The sequence below is a fragment of the Chlorocebus sabaeus genome, chromosome 9 (genome assembly GCF_047675955.1).
Source record: "Chlorocebus sabaeus isolate Y175 chromosome 9, mChlSab1.0.hap1, whole genome shotgun sequence".
In the NCBI taxonomy this organism is placed as follows: Eukaryota; Metazoa; Chordata; class Mammalia; order Primates; family Cercopithecidae; genus Chlorocebus; species Chlorocebus sabaeus.
In genome coordinates this window covers 121,250,850-121,267,542 of record NC_132912.1, presented here as the reverse complement: position 1 = coordinate 121,267,542, position 16,693 = coordinate 121,250,850, and the positions used below count along the sequence as shown (strand labels likewise).

Genomic DNA, 16,693 nt, shown 5'->3' with positions numbered 1-16,693 from the left:
GCAGAGGGAGCCGGCTCCGGCCTCGGCCAGCCCAGAGAGGGGCTCCCACAGTGCCATGGCGGGCTGAAGGGCTCCTCAAGCGCTGCCAGAGTGGATACCCAGGCTGAGGAGGCCCCAAGAGTGAGGGCTGCTAGCATGTTGTCACCTCTCATTTTGACTTAGAACTTTGTGATGAGTTATCTACTCCCTTTGGTAATGGACTTTGGCCTATGTCTGGGCTTTCTTCTTTTTTAAAACATCATTTTTCTCCACTTGACCTGTTGCTATTTCAAGAGTGAGAGGACAGCCTGGGAAATGAAATGTTTTCAAAATCTAATAATGAGTATGTCTGGAGGGTGCGACAAAAGGCACTTACTCAAAGACATCTGATGGAAACACACAGGGTTTTCTTCACATTTGTATGAATGGTTGTATTCATTCTTATACTGCCTGCCACAGGCTGTTCTGCCTTAGTTTGGCCAGTCCTGGTGTGGACAGGCAGTGACTTGGAAAAGCTTTTAGAACTGGTGCCTGGCTCAGCCTGAGGAGCCATGGGCACATCTGGCCGTTGGAAAGCACACAGGGCAGGTGTAGAAGACAAAACTCACTTGGGGAGGGCTTCTGCCCTCTTATTACCTGCCCTTAGACAAGTGTCAAACAATTGTGCTAGCAGTTAGCTCTTTGTGCTAGTAGTCAAAACTGATATCTAGTGGTTTCCCGTATATCTGGGCTAACTACAATGTATCAGCATGGACTTAGTTGATGTCAAATCTTCAGATCCCTTCAGATCCCTCAGATAACCTTTAACCAAGATTCCTAAAACTCTAACTGCAGTCCTTACTTCTGTCGTCTCTGTCTTCTGTTTTCCACATAGTGTCACCTGTTATCATCAGCAAAGACCATCCCCTGAAGTTCCTATTGAGAGACAGGACTAGCTGGATTTCCTAGGCCTACTAAGAATTCCTAAGCCTAGCTGGGAAAGGTGACCGCACCCACCTTTAAACACGGGGCTTGTAACTCAGTTCACACCCGACCCATCAGGTAGTAAAGAGGGCTCACTAAAATACCAATTAGGCTAAAAACAGGAAGTAAAGAAATAGTCAGATCATCTATTGTCTGAGCGCATGGGTGGAGGGACAATGATGGGGGTATATACCCAGGCATTCGAACTGGCAGTGGTAACCTCCTTTGGGTCCTCTCCCATTGTATGGGAGCTCTGTTTTCACTCTATTAAATCTTGCAACTGCACACTCTTCTGGTCTGTGTTTGTTACAGCTCGAGCTGAGCTTTCACTCGCCATCCACCACTGCTGATTGCTGCCGTCGCAGACCAGCCTATGACTTCCACCCGTCTGGATCCAGCAGGGTATCTGCTGCGCTTCTGATCCAGCGAGGCGCCCATTGCTGCTCCGGATCGGGATAGAGTCTGTCCATTGTTCCTGCGCAGCTAAATGCCCGGGTTCATCCTAATCGAGCTGAACCCTAGTCGCTGGGCTCCACGGTTCTCTTCCGTGACCCACGGCTTCTAATAGAGCTATAACAGTCACTGCACGGCCCAAGGTTCCATTTCTTGGAATCCCTGAGGCCAGAACTCCAGGTTAGAGCGCAAGAGGCTTGCCGCCATCTTGGGAGCAGCCCATCACCATTTTGGGAGCTCTGGGAGCAAACACCTGCCAGTAACACTATGACCCAAGGTTTTGTTTCCTATATGGGATGGAAGCAAGAAACATTTGGGGTAAGGCATAAAGATCTGTTTAGCTTAAACATGATAATGTGCTTAAACATGATAAGGTGTGAGTTGTAACTAAATTTTCTAGAGCTTTCTTTAATAAACCATAGGACGGAGGGATTCCAATATTTATTCAATCTCATTTGAACCTGCTTGTATTTTCAGTGTTTGCGGGTACATCTGCCATTCATTCGTAGGCAGTAAAGTGTAGTAGTTGAGTGATATGGTACCAGAATCAGGCAGATCTAAGATGAAATTCCAACCCCACTGCATATTAGATGTGCCATTATGGTTAGTTTCTTAGACTTGAGAGCCAGTTTTCTCATCTGTAAAATGGGTATAATAATAATTTTGAGGGCAATCAAATGAGAATTTATGTGATGTACTTAGCAATGCCTGGTGTGCCTAAAGCCCTAAGTAAATGGTAACTTTTTATCCATTCAATTAAAAAAAAAAAAAAAAAGAAAAAGACATGTATTGGGTATCTGCTGGGCTCACGGCATGTTGTAGGTACAAAATGTATCAAGACATTGGCCCTGTCCATAAAGAATTTACAGTCAGCGTTGGTGGAGGCAGGGGAGCTAAACACTTTTGTAATTTCAAGGTAGAAAGTAATAAAGGACAGAAAGATTATGGAAGGGAGAAGTCTTTGAGAACAGTCGTCTTTGAGTTGGGTCTTGTAGGATGAGAAGAATGTGGACAGGTAGAGTTGAGTGGGGATTAAACAACTGACATTCTGGAGAAAAGAAATAAAGCCAAAGAGAGGAATTAGACAGGAATGGTGAAGATATCTCAGCACCCAGCAAAGTTTGGCTTGTACATAGGGAGTAAAATGGACAGAAGTGGGAAGCTAAACCAAAAAAATGAGGGCATATCAGAAAGGGAGTGCACACTGCTTGGAAATACCATGCGAAAGTATCTGGCCTTGGTTTGATAGGCTATTGAAGACTTTTGGAGAATGGGAGGAAGTAAAATCCCTTAGCTTGCTGTCTACTGTATGAAGTACTATCTTTCCTTTATTTATCCTAATTTTTTTGTTTATTTATGCTTTCTCAGGTTTTTGGAGCACTCTTAGTACTGGACAGTCTGAACATTAGTATGATGTAATCATGATGTGCTGGCTGGGAGAGGGACTAGCCTTAACTCGAGTGAGAAGAGGGAATGAAGCTCTAATAGGCTACATTAAATCTTCATTCCCTCTTCAAAGGAGAGCTGTTCACTTCCTTTCCACCTTGCAAATATTGATAATACTAAAATACTTGCCCGAGTTTATTTGGAATTTGGCAAATGATCAACTCTGTCCTCTGGAGGGTGCCCCAATATTGAAATTTCAAATATCCATGTTTGCATGACCTTTAGTTATTGAAAAAGTTGTCTTCATATTATTGCTTTTACTATTACATATGATAATTGACCAATATAATAATATTGACCAGAATGATGGCTCTAGTTAGGAGGCCTAACAACATCCCAAATCCTTTTTCACTGACTTTACTGCAATTTCCTCTGCTTAAGAGATTTTGAAACAAAAGAGTGCCCCTGCTCTTGCATGCATAAAACCCTGCAGGTGAAAATGATGAGAAAAATTACTGGGCAAGGTATTAGGCAGCCACTGATTGTATCCTATTTAGAACTATGCAATAAAAATATATATATAATACTGAGGCTGGGTGCAGTGGCTCATGCTTGTAATCCCAGAACTTCGGGAGTCTGAAGCAGGAGGATTGCTTGAGCCCAGGAGTTTAATTAGCCTGGGCGACATGGCAAAACCTTACCTCTACAAAAAATAAGGCCGGGCGCAGTGGCTCATGCCTGTAATTCCAGCACTTTGGGAGGCCAAGGCAGGAGGATCACGAGGTCAAGAGATCAAGACCATCCTGGCCAACATGGTGAAACCCCATCTCTACTAAAAATACAAAATTAGCTGGGCATGGTGGCACCTGCCTGTAGTCCCAGCTACTCAGGAGGCTGAGGCAGGAGAGTCGCTTGAATCCAGGAGGCAGAGGTTGCAGTGAGCTGAGATCGTACCACTGCACTCCAGCCTGGTGACAGAGCGAGACTCTGCCTCAAAACAAACAAACAAACAAACAAAAATTAGTCAGGCATGGTGGTACACTCCTGTAGTTCCAGCTACTTGAGAGGCTGAGAGGTGGGAGGATCACTTTGGCCTGGGAGGTCAAGGCTGTGGTGAGCCATGATTGCGCCACTGCACTCCAGCCTGGGTGACAGAGTGAGAGCTTGTCCTAACATATACATGTATACACACACACACTGGTTTTAGCTAAATTGATTATAACTCAGGGACCGTCAGTGTAGGATGGATAGAAGTGCATTACATTGATTACTTTTGTTCCAGTGTTGACTTTTTTTTCTATATGAGTGATTCATTTAAATTTGGAGGGCAGAATGAATTGCTATTAGTTTCCAGTCTAATTGGAATATCTGCAGCCACAGAGGACGAAGTACAAGGACTTATCAGAGAGGAGACAATGAAGCTCCATCCTCTGGAAAAAGGAAACAAGAGGCTGAGGGAATGAGATAGCTTCTAAGGAGGGAGCTTACAAAGGCCCCTCCTCCCCTGGCTCCTGCCCCGTGGGCCAGGCTAATTTGCATTTCAATGAGGACTTAATACTACTGAAGATTTTATGAAACTCCTAAGCTTCTCAAATGTTTGTTACTTTTGTTGCCTTAGCTGAAATCTGCAATTACCAGTATTTTTTAAAAATCCTAAAATGAAGTGAAGAGGCCTGTGGGTGTTCATTCAAGGAGGGAGAGGGTCGAGTCCCAGTCCAGGAACTACTCTGTGCTGGGAGAAACAGGCAGTACGGCACAGGTCGCGGTAGCCGAGAAAGAAAGCGAGAGAAAGGGTGAGCCGGGGAGTCGCTGGGCCAGACACTGAAGTGTGCCTGTGTAGAATAACTGGCAGGAGGGCTGCATTTTCTGACCCCAGGAGGTAAAAGACGACGCCGTACTTGGCAGTGAGTGCGGTGACCCGCAAGAGGAGCAAAAATCATGACCCTCCGACCCCCAAGCCCCCGACTCAGCTGCCTCCACTCCACCCTACTCTTCTCAGACCCAGTCCAGAAAGCAGGCGGCGAGGCAGCTCTGAACCGGGCAAGGTTCCTTCTCCAAATACCTCGGATCCAGAGAGGGGCAGGAATTCTCGAATCGTTGTCCCCTGCCCCTCCCTACAGTATCCGCCCGAGGCGCGGCAAAGCCAGCGGGAGCTGTCCGTGGTGCTGACTTCTGCCGTTGGTTTGGCCAGACCCGCCGCCCGCTGAGCGCGCTGCAGCCAAGCAGGGGGCTCGTGTGGCGGGGGCGCGGGAGGGTGAGGGTCCTCAGGTCCGCGACCAGCGCCAGGCTTTGCTGTTAAATCCCAGCCCGAGCCCTGTAGCCTCTCTGCCCTCCGCAACCTGGCCGCTAGGCAGGAACCAGCGCTTAAGAACGGGTCAGTCGTGCCTCTCTCAAGCCCCCAGCTGCACTGTAATCTCCCACCGCTACTTCCTCCCCCGCTCCTTCCCTCCTAAGACTGCACCGGGTCCTCCCGATAGCCTGACGCTTCGCGCCTCTCCTCTGCCCTCCTCCACTGCGCGCTCCTCCGGAGCGTGACCCTCCAGGGGCCGTGCAAGCTCCTGCAGTCGAGATTCGTCCTCCTCGCTGCTCTGGCCAGGTTTGCCGGCCCCTCCTCCCGTTTCGGATTCCATCCTCCCCACACTGTCCTCTTCACTAGTTCTCTAAGCACCGAGCAGGGCAGAGCACGCTCCACCCCCATTTTCCATACATGGGAGCTGGAGTGGGGGGCGGAGCTGAGGGGAGGCGCTCCCAGTCCCTCTCAGAAGCTGCTAGCCCACTGGGAACATTTGGATCCGTTCAGCTCCCGTGGAGAAGCGAGACCGGATCACCGACGTGGGCAGAGGACTGCCGGGGGGCAGCAGAAATTCTGCCCCTTCTTCCCGCGAGCGCTTTCCCGCCCTCCAAACCCCACTCCCAGGTAGGATCGCGCTCCTGGGTTTGCCTGCGTGGACTGCGAGGACCGTAAATAGAGGCGGAAGCGTTTAAATAAGCCGTGTGTTCTAACCGTGCTTAGGTTTATTTTACAGGGGTGGGAGGACAGCCCTTTTTGTTACTTTTGCTGTTGTTCTGTGGCAGGTTATTCCCAAGGGAGGACTCGGGCGATGGGGGAGGGGCGCGGCTGGTGTAAGAGGTCGGATGGAGAATGGGAAGGGAAGTGACGGACTTTGATTACCTTCGAACAGGTGGCCATGGCCTCATCGCCCACTCGGGGCCCCAGGGTTTCTGACTTATTTTCTGGGCTGCCGCCGGCGGTCACAACTCCCGCCAACCAGAGCGCAGGGGCCTCGGCGGGCAACGGGTCGGTGGCTGGCGCGGACGCTCCGGCCGTCACGCCCTTCCAGAGCCTGCAGCTGGTGCATCAGCTGAAGGGGCTGATCGTGCTGCTCTACAGCGTCGTTGTGGTCGTGGGGCTAGTGGGCAACTGCCTGCTGGTGCTGGTGATCGCGCGGGTGCGCCGGCTGCACAACGTGACCAACTTCCTCATCGGTAACCTCGCCTTGTCCGACGTGCTCATGTGCGCCGCCTGCGTGCCGCTCACGCTGGCCTACGCCTTCGAGCCACGCGGCTGGGTGTTCGGCGGCGGCCTGTGCCACCTGGTCTTCTTCCTGCAGCCGGTCACCGTCTACGTGTCGGTGTTCACGCTCACCACCATCGCAGTGGACCGCTACGTCGTGCTGGTGCACCCGCTGCGGCGGCGCATCTCGCTGCGCCTCAGCGCCTACGCTGTGCTGGCCATCTGGGCGCTGTCCGCGGTGCTGGCGCTGCCCGCCGCCATGCACACCTATCACGTGGAGCTCAAGCCACACGACGTGCGCCTCTGCGAGGAGTTCTGGGGTTCCCAGGAGCGCCAGCGCCAGCTCTACGCCTGGGGACTGCTGCTGGTCACCTATCTGCTCCCTCTGCTGGTCATCCTCCTGTCTTACGTCCGGGTGTCCGTGAAGCTCCGCAACCGCGTGGTGCCCGGCTGCGTGACCCAGAGCCAGGCCGACTGGGACCGCGCGCGGCGCCGGCGCACCTTCTGCTTGCTGGTGGTGGTCGTGGTGGTGTTCGCCGTCTGCTGGCTGCCGCTGCACGTCTTCAACCTGCTGCGGGACCTCGACCCGCGCGCCATCGACCCCTACGCGTTTGGGCTGGTGCAGCTGCTCTGCCACTGGCTCGCCATGAGCTCGGCCTGCTACAACCCCTTCATCTATGCCTGGTTGCACGACAGCTTCCGCGAGGAGCTGCGCAAACTGTTGCTCGCTTGGCCCCGCAAGATCGCGCCCCATGGCCAGAATATGACCGTCAGCGTGGTCATCTGATGCCACTTAACCAGGCCTTGGTCAAGGAGCTGTACTTCCACTGGCCTCCGAGGGCACCACTCGAGGTCAACCTGGAGAGCTTATTCTCAGCACCAGAGCTAGCAAAGCCAACAGAGGGCAACATTTCTGGCCCAGCCCTCTTGTCCGGCTGTCTGTCTTGTCCTTGTGTCTTTGTAAGATGTTAAGTGGGCTTTGGTGAGAGTCTTGCTCTTTGCTTGGGGGTAAGCCAGAGAGAGGGAAGAGGATTTATTATTTCTTCTTTATGCCCTTGAAGGACAAACAAAACTTTTTCTCCACGTTCAGAAAAGTATTTCAGAACCTTGATTGCCTTCCTGGCATCCCCTCCTCCTGCTCATTGGTGAAATGCACAATGTGAATGGGATTTAAAAGAAATGCGTTGGGCTTGGTAAAGATTTTCAGTTTGCCTTCAGAAAAAGGACTCAGCTGAGAGGACCCTGATATTGCTTAGTGCATTTGAACCCTTGCGTTTCTAGAATTTCAGGTAAATATGTGTTAAAAATCTACATCTAGGATTTCAGCATTTCCTGAATAAGACCTTTATATGCCAAAAGGGTTTTCCTTTTAAAACCACTTGAGTTTATAGTACAAAAACACCGACAAGCTCTATTTAGAAAGGTCTTGCTTTTATTTCTCTCCTTTCCTCCCCAACTACTATTTAAAAATTTTGAGACGAATTAGTCAATGAAGAGATAGATAAAAACAGATAAAGAGGAAAAGGTCCAATTCACTTAAGAGGGCATTTAATTGTACATAAGGACAGACATCCTCTGTGTATGTGTGTTTGTGTATGTGTGTGTACACATTCAGTGTTTGCCACAAAGTGGGCACTCAAATATTTGGTTTTCTGAATACTCAATGTAAACTGTGTGGCATGGCATTCTCTTGCAGTCTCTAATTGCTCACTTGCAACAGATCAACAGCTGTCATCTGACTGCTCAGCACCTGCTCTGTAGTGATTCTTGGAACATGATCAACTCAGAAATCAAGAACCAGCAGAAGTTTACTTAAGGACAGAACAGAAGAATAAGCTACCATCCACATGATGTGTAGATCAAACACTAATTACTTCCAGGGTTAAGGGAACAGGTGAAGACTGTGGGGCATGATACCAGGCTGATAATCATCACCTTAACCTCCTGTGAGTTCTGTAAATGAGGACAAGTGCCTTGGGACAAGGGTCTCCACGCTGTTGGAACAGCAACTCGGGCAGTGAGGACAGGAGTCTTGGGAAATGATACATAATATCCAGCTGTCAGATCGGCCTCTGTGTTCCCAGTAACTCAGTCACCATCCGAAAGGTTCAACTACTTTCCCAGCTCACTGAACACAAGAATCACTGTTTCCCTCCTCCTGCTTCTCTTATTCTCAGAAATAAGCTCATTCCTTCATTAAAATGTGCACTAAAAGGAAAGAGGGATGATATGGGAATGACAAGTGTTTAATCCTACTACATTCACGTCAATAACCACGATGGGAGTGGGAGTGATCATGGTTGGGCTGGTTAGCATAGGAGTCTTTAGTAGTTACAGGGCTAGACTTTTTGCCCATAGTAAAAGGTAGGAAAGGCCAGTTTGGGGGAAAGGAAAAGGCAGGCAAAGATGGTATGGAGACTATCTCTGGCAATGGTGCTAAATGAACTTGAGCTTCATCCATTAATTGGATGGATGAAGAACGAAGAACCTGTGTGCTAACACTGCAGCCCACCCCTGCCCCAGATGAGCTCATCTCCCAGGCATCCTGAGGATGGCTTCTCTGCTTCTAGCAGCTCTGTTACTTGGGAGGCTCAGGGCCAGACATTTCCCATTCCCTTTGATTCCTTTGATGGTCATGTGTGGAGAGTGTAGATGGTAGGGGGAATGAGAGGGATTATTTGGGGAGGGATCTGATTCATTGTGGGCTCTTTGTTGGAAGGTGTGAATTACTGGTTCTCAGCCCTAGTTGCTCCTAGAATCACCTGGGGAACTTTTTTGTTTAATTGATGTCTGGGCCCTCCTCCTAAGTCTATTTGATTTGAGATGGTGCCTGGACACTAGCATTTTCCAAAGCACTTCAGGGGATTTTAATGTGAAACCAAAATTAAGCACCTAAGAATTATCCTTTCTAGGGCCAGGAGTGGTGGCTCAGACCTGTAATCCCAGCACTTTGGGAGACCGAGGCAGGCAGATCACGAGGTCAGGAGTTTGAGACCAGCCTGACCAACATGGTGAAACCCCATCTCTACTAAAAATACAAAAATTAGCCAGGTGTGGTGGCGCACACCTGTAATCCCAGCTACTCAGGAGGCTGAGGCCGGAGGATTTCTTGAACCTGGGGAGGCAGAAGTTGCAGTGAGCTGAGATTGTGCCACTGTACTCCAACCTGGGTGACAGCAAGACTCCGTCTCGGGGTGGGGGGCAGGGGTCAGGGAAATATCCTCTTTCTAATTAATCTTAGAAACATCCGAATGAAGCTTTAGTTGCACCTGCGAAAGGTGTTAATAATTTGGAGTTGAATTTGATGGTGTTACATGTCATACTTAGAGAATACTCTTTTAGTCTTCAGACAATACCTGCTCAATCACAGAGGCAAATTATTGAAATCAGAATATATAGGGATTCGTTCAACAGTTTATTTACATATTTCTTTTGTATGAGTCCAATCAATTCAGAAGGAATGTCATCATTCAACCTTAGTTCAATTGTATTATAAATTTACATATCATGGCCTGGTACCATGGCTCACATCTGTAATTCCAAAACTTTGGGAGGCTGAAGAGGGAGAATTGCTTGCACCCAGGAGTTCAAGACCAGCCTGGGAAATACGACAAAACTCCATCTCTACAAAAAATAGCTGGACATGGTGGTGCACACCTGTGGTCCCAGCTACTTGGGACACCAAGGCAGGAGGATCACTGTAGCCTGGGAGGATCACTAGGCTGCAGTGACCTGTCATTACACCACTGCACTCGTCTCAGTGACAGAGCAAAACCTAGTCTCAAACAAACAAACAAACAAACCAAAAATAATTTACATAGCATGAATTATTTTAAATCCTGGTTGTCAGGGTGTTAGAAAAAGTGCTCCCTGATTAGCTTAAGTTTATATCAACTATGAAGAACAAGCATCTCCATTAATTACTGGAAAAGTTGCCACTGGTTTCTGTCATGCCTACAACTTAAGTTTGAAACACTTTACGTGGACTTTATAAAGAGCCTAAAGAGGTTGGAGAATTAGGTTGTGCTTATAAACATCTTTATATATTATGAAAACTGGCAACTGAACAGCAATTCTCACATCTGGTATCTGTTTTGGACTAGTTTATAAATCAAACCAAATTTCAAAAAAATCAGAGGTGAGTCCCAGAGAGAACTGCATAGGATTGTAGGTAGAAAAATTTAATAATTCGTTTTGGTTAATATCAAGCATCTAAGATGTATACGTAGGGCTCTTCCTGCAAGGAGTAATATAGGCAGTCAAACTGGGAACTGAGCCAATTGGTACTTGGCAGCAGCCCTTCTCAAAGCTGATGGGAGGTTCTGTAATCCTCTTTGCAAGCATTGTCACCAGGTCTCACTTTTGGCAGCCAGTCAATAGATTTATCTCACTAAACTGGCAGAAGAGTTTCAATGTATGCTCCAACAGCTACCTGGAAATAGCAATTGTGAGAGATGCTAAGGTAATGATTCCAATTCCTATAACCATCTGATTTTTTGTCCTTGTGAATTTTCAATCTGCTGTTTTACTGGGATAGCTAAGTTCCAGGTTTATTTTTTCAGGTAGACTAACCCACCATCTCTGTCCTGTGATTTCATTCCTGAACATCTAGTAGTCTTTCAAATGCAAGGCACAAAACTAACCTCAAGAGTGTGCTTAGATCTGGGGTTGAACACAGGGCCTGTCCCCTCACAGACGAGAGGTCAGGAGCACCTTTGTTTCCCAAGGCAGGTTCTTGATGGATTTACCTCCCTGCATTGATGTCTTTGCTGTGTAAAATGCACATGTTGCTGAATCACATGTGAAGCTCTACATGCTGGAGTTTACACTGTTTGACATTTTGTGGGAGCTCAATAAATACTAAATCAGCACAGTCTTCAGTCACGGGATTAATAAACCAAGCCAGTTATACACATGGGGTAACTCCACAACCTCAGGATAGCCAGAGTCAAAGCAAGGATAAATCATGTCAAGGAAAACAGGCTACTCCATCTAGGTTTGTCAACTCCACCTTATTCCAGAAATGAACTGTTCATTCTGGGTCTTCTGTGACTCCCTGCCCCCAACCTCAGTAAGGCCAGCATTTAAATATATGGCATCAAGCTGTCTACTCCCCAAGACTGCATGTGCCTAAATCCATGGGTCCATCAAAATGAGAACTTCATGCCTAATTTCTATATCATCAAATATCAGAGTTATTTAAATGTTTGCATTTTATCACCCATTTCTCACATATAACTTGGGAAGGTCTAACATCCCACATGTGGGTCTATAAGCAAAATCATGAAGTTTCTAAAATGTTCATGATGGAGTCATAAAGATTTTTTGGTACACCTAAAATACCACCTAAAAATGGACATATGTATACCTTTTCAGCGACCCACTTATCCTGCATAGGAAACTAGTATACAGATGTGGGAAATGTAAAATATTTGGATGGATGAGCGTTACAATCTTGTTAAGACTGCACATTTTCCTATCTTTGGAAGCAGAAAGTCTTATTTTGAAAACTGAACATGCACTCCTCTCACAGGTTTTTGAATTTTCTTTGCTTTTAACACAATTCCTCCCTTTCCCACACTTTATTTTTCATGCCTTTTTCTGCCAATTTTTCATATTATCTATCTCTCCTCTCTGAAGCCCCTTCTGCCTCAATGAAGGGGAACTGGTGGGATTCAAGTACCCATCTCCTGGTCAATCACTACAAAGTGAAAGATGATGGTGAGAACCCTGGCTAATTCCACTGCAGAAGGCAGTCTGCACCGAGCTCCTCCAAGGCTGCAGTGTGTTGTTATTTCCCACCCACTGTGGGTTCTCGGAGTTCACACAATTGGTCATTTTGTGGTGAAACTCCAGGCTCAGGTGGATAACAGGAGTTTGCACAGACTCTCCACAGGGCTGTCAACCTGATAAGTCTCACAGAGAGCTCTCCAGCGGAGCCTAACAATGAAAGGTCACATGTGTTTCATTTTTATGTTTGGTGCTAGAGTAAAGAAACTGGAGACAAAAAAAAGCAAAGGAGAAACAGTCTCTGCTTTTAAGCATTCTCTGCCTCTTTGCCTCCCTCAGCTCTCACAATATCCTCTTCTTAACTGGCTGATGACTAAATCCCCTGGTCTCAGGACCCATCTCCTCCTTCTGAAATGACGTCCAATGAAAAATGGAAAGCTATACGGTGAAACTCCTCTTTGCCCCCCGCCCAGTTATTGCCAAGCAATGAAAACACTCTTTTGACCTGGAAAAATTAAGCAAAGACTCCAGGTTTGAGCTCTAGGTTAGCAGTCAGGCACTGGGCTTTCCTCCCTAGCCTATACCACAGTCCCTCTGGGGTCTTCTTCCTAGAAGGTTGGCCCACCACCTGGGTAGGAGGTGCAGTGCTGCATCATGACATGCCCTGGCAGTCAGATATGGTAGCCTGGCCACTGCCCGTATGCCCACAAGCAGGTCCCTGTGAGGAGACTGTCCTTCTGAAGCCACTGTCTTTTGCAGGGCAAATGCTAGGGGCACACTGACCTTAGAAAGAAGACCCAGGAGCAGCTACAGGTGGAAAACTGGAGCACTGGTAAGCGCCTTCAATGGCAATAACTTTTCTTTCTTTTTTTTTATTTTTTTTGAGACGGAGTCTTACTCTGTCACCCAGGTTGGAGTGCAGTTGTGCGATCTTGGCTCACTGCAACCTCTGCCGCCCGAGTTCAAGCGGTTCTCCTGCCTCAGCCTCCTGAGTAGTTGGGATTACAGGCACCTGCCACTGCGCCTGGCTAATTTTTGTATTGTTAGTAGAGACGGGGTGTCACCATCTTGGCCAGGTTGGTCTCGAACTCCTGATGTCGTGATCCACCCACCTTGGCCTCCCAAAGTGCTGGGATTACAGGCCTGAGCCACCGCGCAGGGCCAATAACTGACTCTTAAGGACAGACCTCAATTCCTATTTACTTCTACCCTAGTTTCTTCTTATCCCAGACTCCTTCAGCAAACCCTTTCTATGACATAACTACAGAGCTTGTGGCACTGACACATCAACGTTAGTTTCTGGGAGAGGAGGGGATGTCTTCCGAAAGCCTAGAGCGAGATTAACAAGGACCAGTCTCACGGTGCAGCTGGGCCAAAGCAAATGACCTGGCCGGAAATCTTCGGCCTCCACCTGCCCGCCGGGAATTAGGCTCCACCCGGGCTGCCCACGGGAGGGTAATCTGGTGGCGAAGGAGGCGTTCTGATTCGGAGCTGAGGAAGATCACATGTTCAGAGGAGAGCTGCAGGGGAACCCGGGAGCCCTGCTGGGCCTGTGTGCAGCGCCAGCACACCGGGCGCCACCACGAGAGCCTCCCTGCCTGCTAGGTTGAGCTGGCTCCCAGGCCACCTGTGCGTCCCAGACCGGCTGCTGGGGCCACTCATCCGGTCGAAAGGCAAAGGCTTCCTCCTGGGCGGTCATTCCTGGGGTGCTGCAAGCCGCTGTTCATCGTGGGCTGTGCTCTTGACACCTCGGAGGGGGTCCTGGGTAACTCCCTACTTATCCACCTCAGCAGCAGGACCCGGCCCCTGCACAGCGTGACCCACGTGTTCCTGTACCCATGCGGGTACTGCTGACCTCAGCCTCCGCAGTTGAATCGCGGTGCTGGATGCACCGCTGTCTTGTGGTCCTCGTGTAGCCGCGCTAGGTGTCCTCGCCGTGGTTCGCTTTATGATTTCGTGGCTATTTGGCGGTTGAGCCCCACACTGGACGTTCCCAGGAGGCTGCACACCTATTTAGCTGACCTTGTAGTGGTGGAGAGCGCCAGATCTCCGCCAAGGGCACGCCATAGTCGACCCCCTGTTCGCCTCCCTGTGGCCTCTGACGAAGGCTCTCGGTCCTCCCAGCCGTCTCTGAGCGCTGCCAGCCCCGGCCGCCGGGCGCCCCTAGAAGGAGGGTGGCCGCAGGGTCGCGGCGCCTTCTACTGCTCTCCAGGGCGATGTGCGAAATCTGCTGCCACCCCTTGCTCTCTTTCATCTGCTCCAGGGACTGGACATGAACCTCATCCCTAACGCTATTTTCAGTGCCTCGAGCTGCTCCGCCCCTGGCGCCGTGGACACGAGCACAACCCTGGATGCTCTCAGTTCTTGCTGAACTCCGGGCCTTGCCTCTGGTCTCCGTCCTCTGCCTGTCGCCCTCACTCTTCTACTCCCCAAACCCAAATGGAGGCCAGGGTCCATGCCTGGTGTCTCGGCCTCTGCCCACGCCCCTTCCCCTCCTCCCGCTGCTAGCTCTTTCCCGGGTCCTAGCCCGGGGCACCGAGGCTGCTGGGCCAGAAGTGGTGGGGAGTGGCGTGTGCTAGCGCTGCGGTGCCCGGGTCCCTGCACCCGTGCGCAGCCAGGGTCCTGGGCCCACCTGCCTGCCGAGGCGGACCCGCTGTTCTTCTAGAGGCCCAGGCATTGGCAGCGGGGGTGAGAGCGGATGTTCGTTCACAAGCCGGGTCCTCGGGGAATCTGTGGGGACCCTCTCCTGCCCTGGCTAGCTGTGTGTCCACCCCTGGCACGGGGAGCTCCCCAGGAGCACAGAGGACGCTCTCTGGGGCCCTTCTCCGTGGCAGGTTCTGTCGCCTTGGTCAGGTGAGCCACACTCAGTTCCTTCAGACGTCCCTTGATCACTGTGGAAACGACGTCTCCACTTCCAAGAGGGAAATCCGGAGCTCCCGAATGGTGGAGCGCTGGCCGGCGCAGAGCAGGGCAATCCAGCATCCTCGAGAATGGGTGACTGGGCACGGGGCCGCTTGGCTGGTGCTGGGCTCCCCGTCCAGCTCTGGCATTATTGCGTCACCTTGGTCATTGTTTTCTGCGCATCACCTCCAAGTTCAAAGCAGCACAAACCACCTATTTCACGTGATGGGGGCTCGAAGAGTCTACATCCTTCGAACTCCTTGCTAGTGGAAATGGTCCAGACTAGGGGCAAAGAGGGAAGGAAATCTGTAGGTCAAGAGGTAGTCGCCCTGCGGGCCTCTCCCAGTGGGGCTTCTGGAGCAGCAGTTGCCTTTGCTTTGCCAGGGTGTGCAGCCCCCAGCTAGGTCCACACGCACTGAAAGCCGAGGTTCCTGCAACGTGGTGAATTCATACGTTAGGCTTTTGGAAGAGGAGGGGTCAGCTGGTGGAACCACAGCAGCCCAGAAGAAAAGCCAAATGCACCTGTTAGTCCATTGCCCCAGGCAATTCATTGATCTAAAGCTAGTCCTGCTGAATAGCAAAGACAGCTGTAGATTTTTTTTAAATTACAAAATCAACTTTTTTTTTTCCTTTAATAAGTGAATATCTCCCACCTGTCTTCCCTGGGCGAGTTAACAGTTTGTGCTTTTCCTTCCTAGGCCCTTCCAGGAGTATTCACAAACATATTCACAGTATTTTACCAAAATGCGATTAAACTACATCATTGTTGTGTAACTGACTTCCACATCCCTCCTCCTAAGATTATATCAAAGAAGACTTCTATGTTGGGTCATACTCATTCTGGCTGAAGAGGAATCCATGCCTGGATAGACTACTATTCAATCATTTTTCAGCCAGTGAGTGGTGTGGGTTGGAAGAGACAAATCTGAACTTAGAAGGTCCCCTAAGCCCCGCAGGAAATGCAGAGGAGTCGAAGTCTAATCACAGCCACTGAAAAGCTGTCCCTCTGTCTTTGGAGGGTGAGGTCCTCCTTGAAGCTCTCCAAGAGACCAAAACCATCTGAGTGGTGGGGTGGGACTCCTTCCCCTTAGCTGCTTCCAGATCCTGCATAGCACCCCATCAGGGCTGGTGTGGGCCCGCCAGCTGTCCTCTGGCAGTCAGCAACTGTTGTCTATGAGACTCTGCCCACCCAGGGAAGGATTTTCCCAGGAGTCGGGAGCATAGTAGGGTCCCTCTTCTAGCCATGAATCCACATGGGCACAGGTCCATGAAGAGTCAAATCCTTCACCTTATTTGCCCACAGGCAAGCATTTCAGCAGGGCCCTAATACTGTTGAGGTTTTGTCAACAAAGGTGAAGGTGAAGGGTAGGGAAATATGAAGTATGGTGCAGGAACCAGTAGCTACTACAAGCAGAGGAGCTGTTATCTCTCAATCCAGAGACCCGAGGGCAGGAAGGATTTGCTGAAACTCCCAAGGGTAGAGTCATTTAAAGGAGACTGTCTCCAGATGAGCAGTAGCCTTAAATAGAGGGATGGAGTCAGCCTAGGATGGAGGGTTGAGCCAGCCTGGGGTGGAGGGATGGCGCCAGCCTGGGGGGGAGGGATGGAGCCAGCCTGGGATTGGGGGATGGGCCAACCTTGTGTGGAGGGATGGAGCCAGCCTCGGGTGGAAGGATGGTGCCAGCCTGGAGTGGAGAGATGGGGACAGCCCAGGATGGAAGGATGAGGTCAGCCTGGGGTGGAGAAATGGGGCCAGTTGACTTCTGT

General features: G+C 49.9%; 1 protein-coding gene and 1 long non-coding RNA gene across 2 annotated transcripts in view; both read left to right on the top strand.

The window, feature by feature from the left end:
* The window catches only part of LOC140712530 (uncharacterized), a 39,714-nt gene extending 36,103 nt beyond the window's left edge, over positions 1 to 3,611 (top strand). The window contains exon 3 of the long non-coding RNA XR_012094132.1: positions 1,255 to 3,611. This is a non-coding gene — a long non-coding RNA (uncharacterized lncRNA). The remainder of the gene's footprint in view (positions 1 to 1,254) is intronic.
* Positions 3,612 to 4,537: 926 nt separating this feature from the next.
* PRLHR (prolactin releasing hormone receptor) lies at positions 4,538 to 10,053 on the top strand. Its single transcript, XM_007964235.3, has 2 exons — positions 4,538 to 5,698; positions 5,964 to 10,053. Exons 1-2 carry the CDS (start codon positions 5,489 to 5,491, stop codon positions 7,080 to 7,082), a joined length of 1,329 nt encoding a protein of 442 aa, XP_007962426.3. The 5' UTR covers positions 4,538 to 5,488; the 3' UTR covers positions 7,083 to 10,053.
* The last annotated feature ends 6,640 nt before the right edge of the window (positions 10,054 to 16,693 follow it).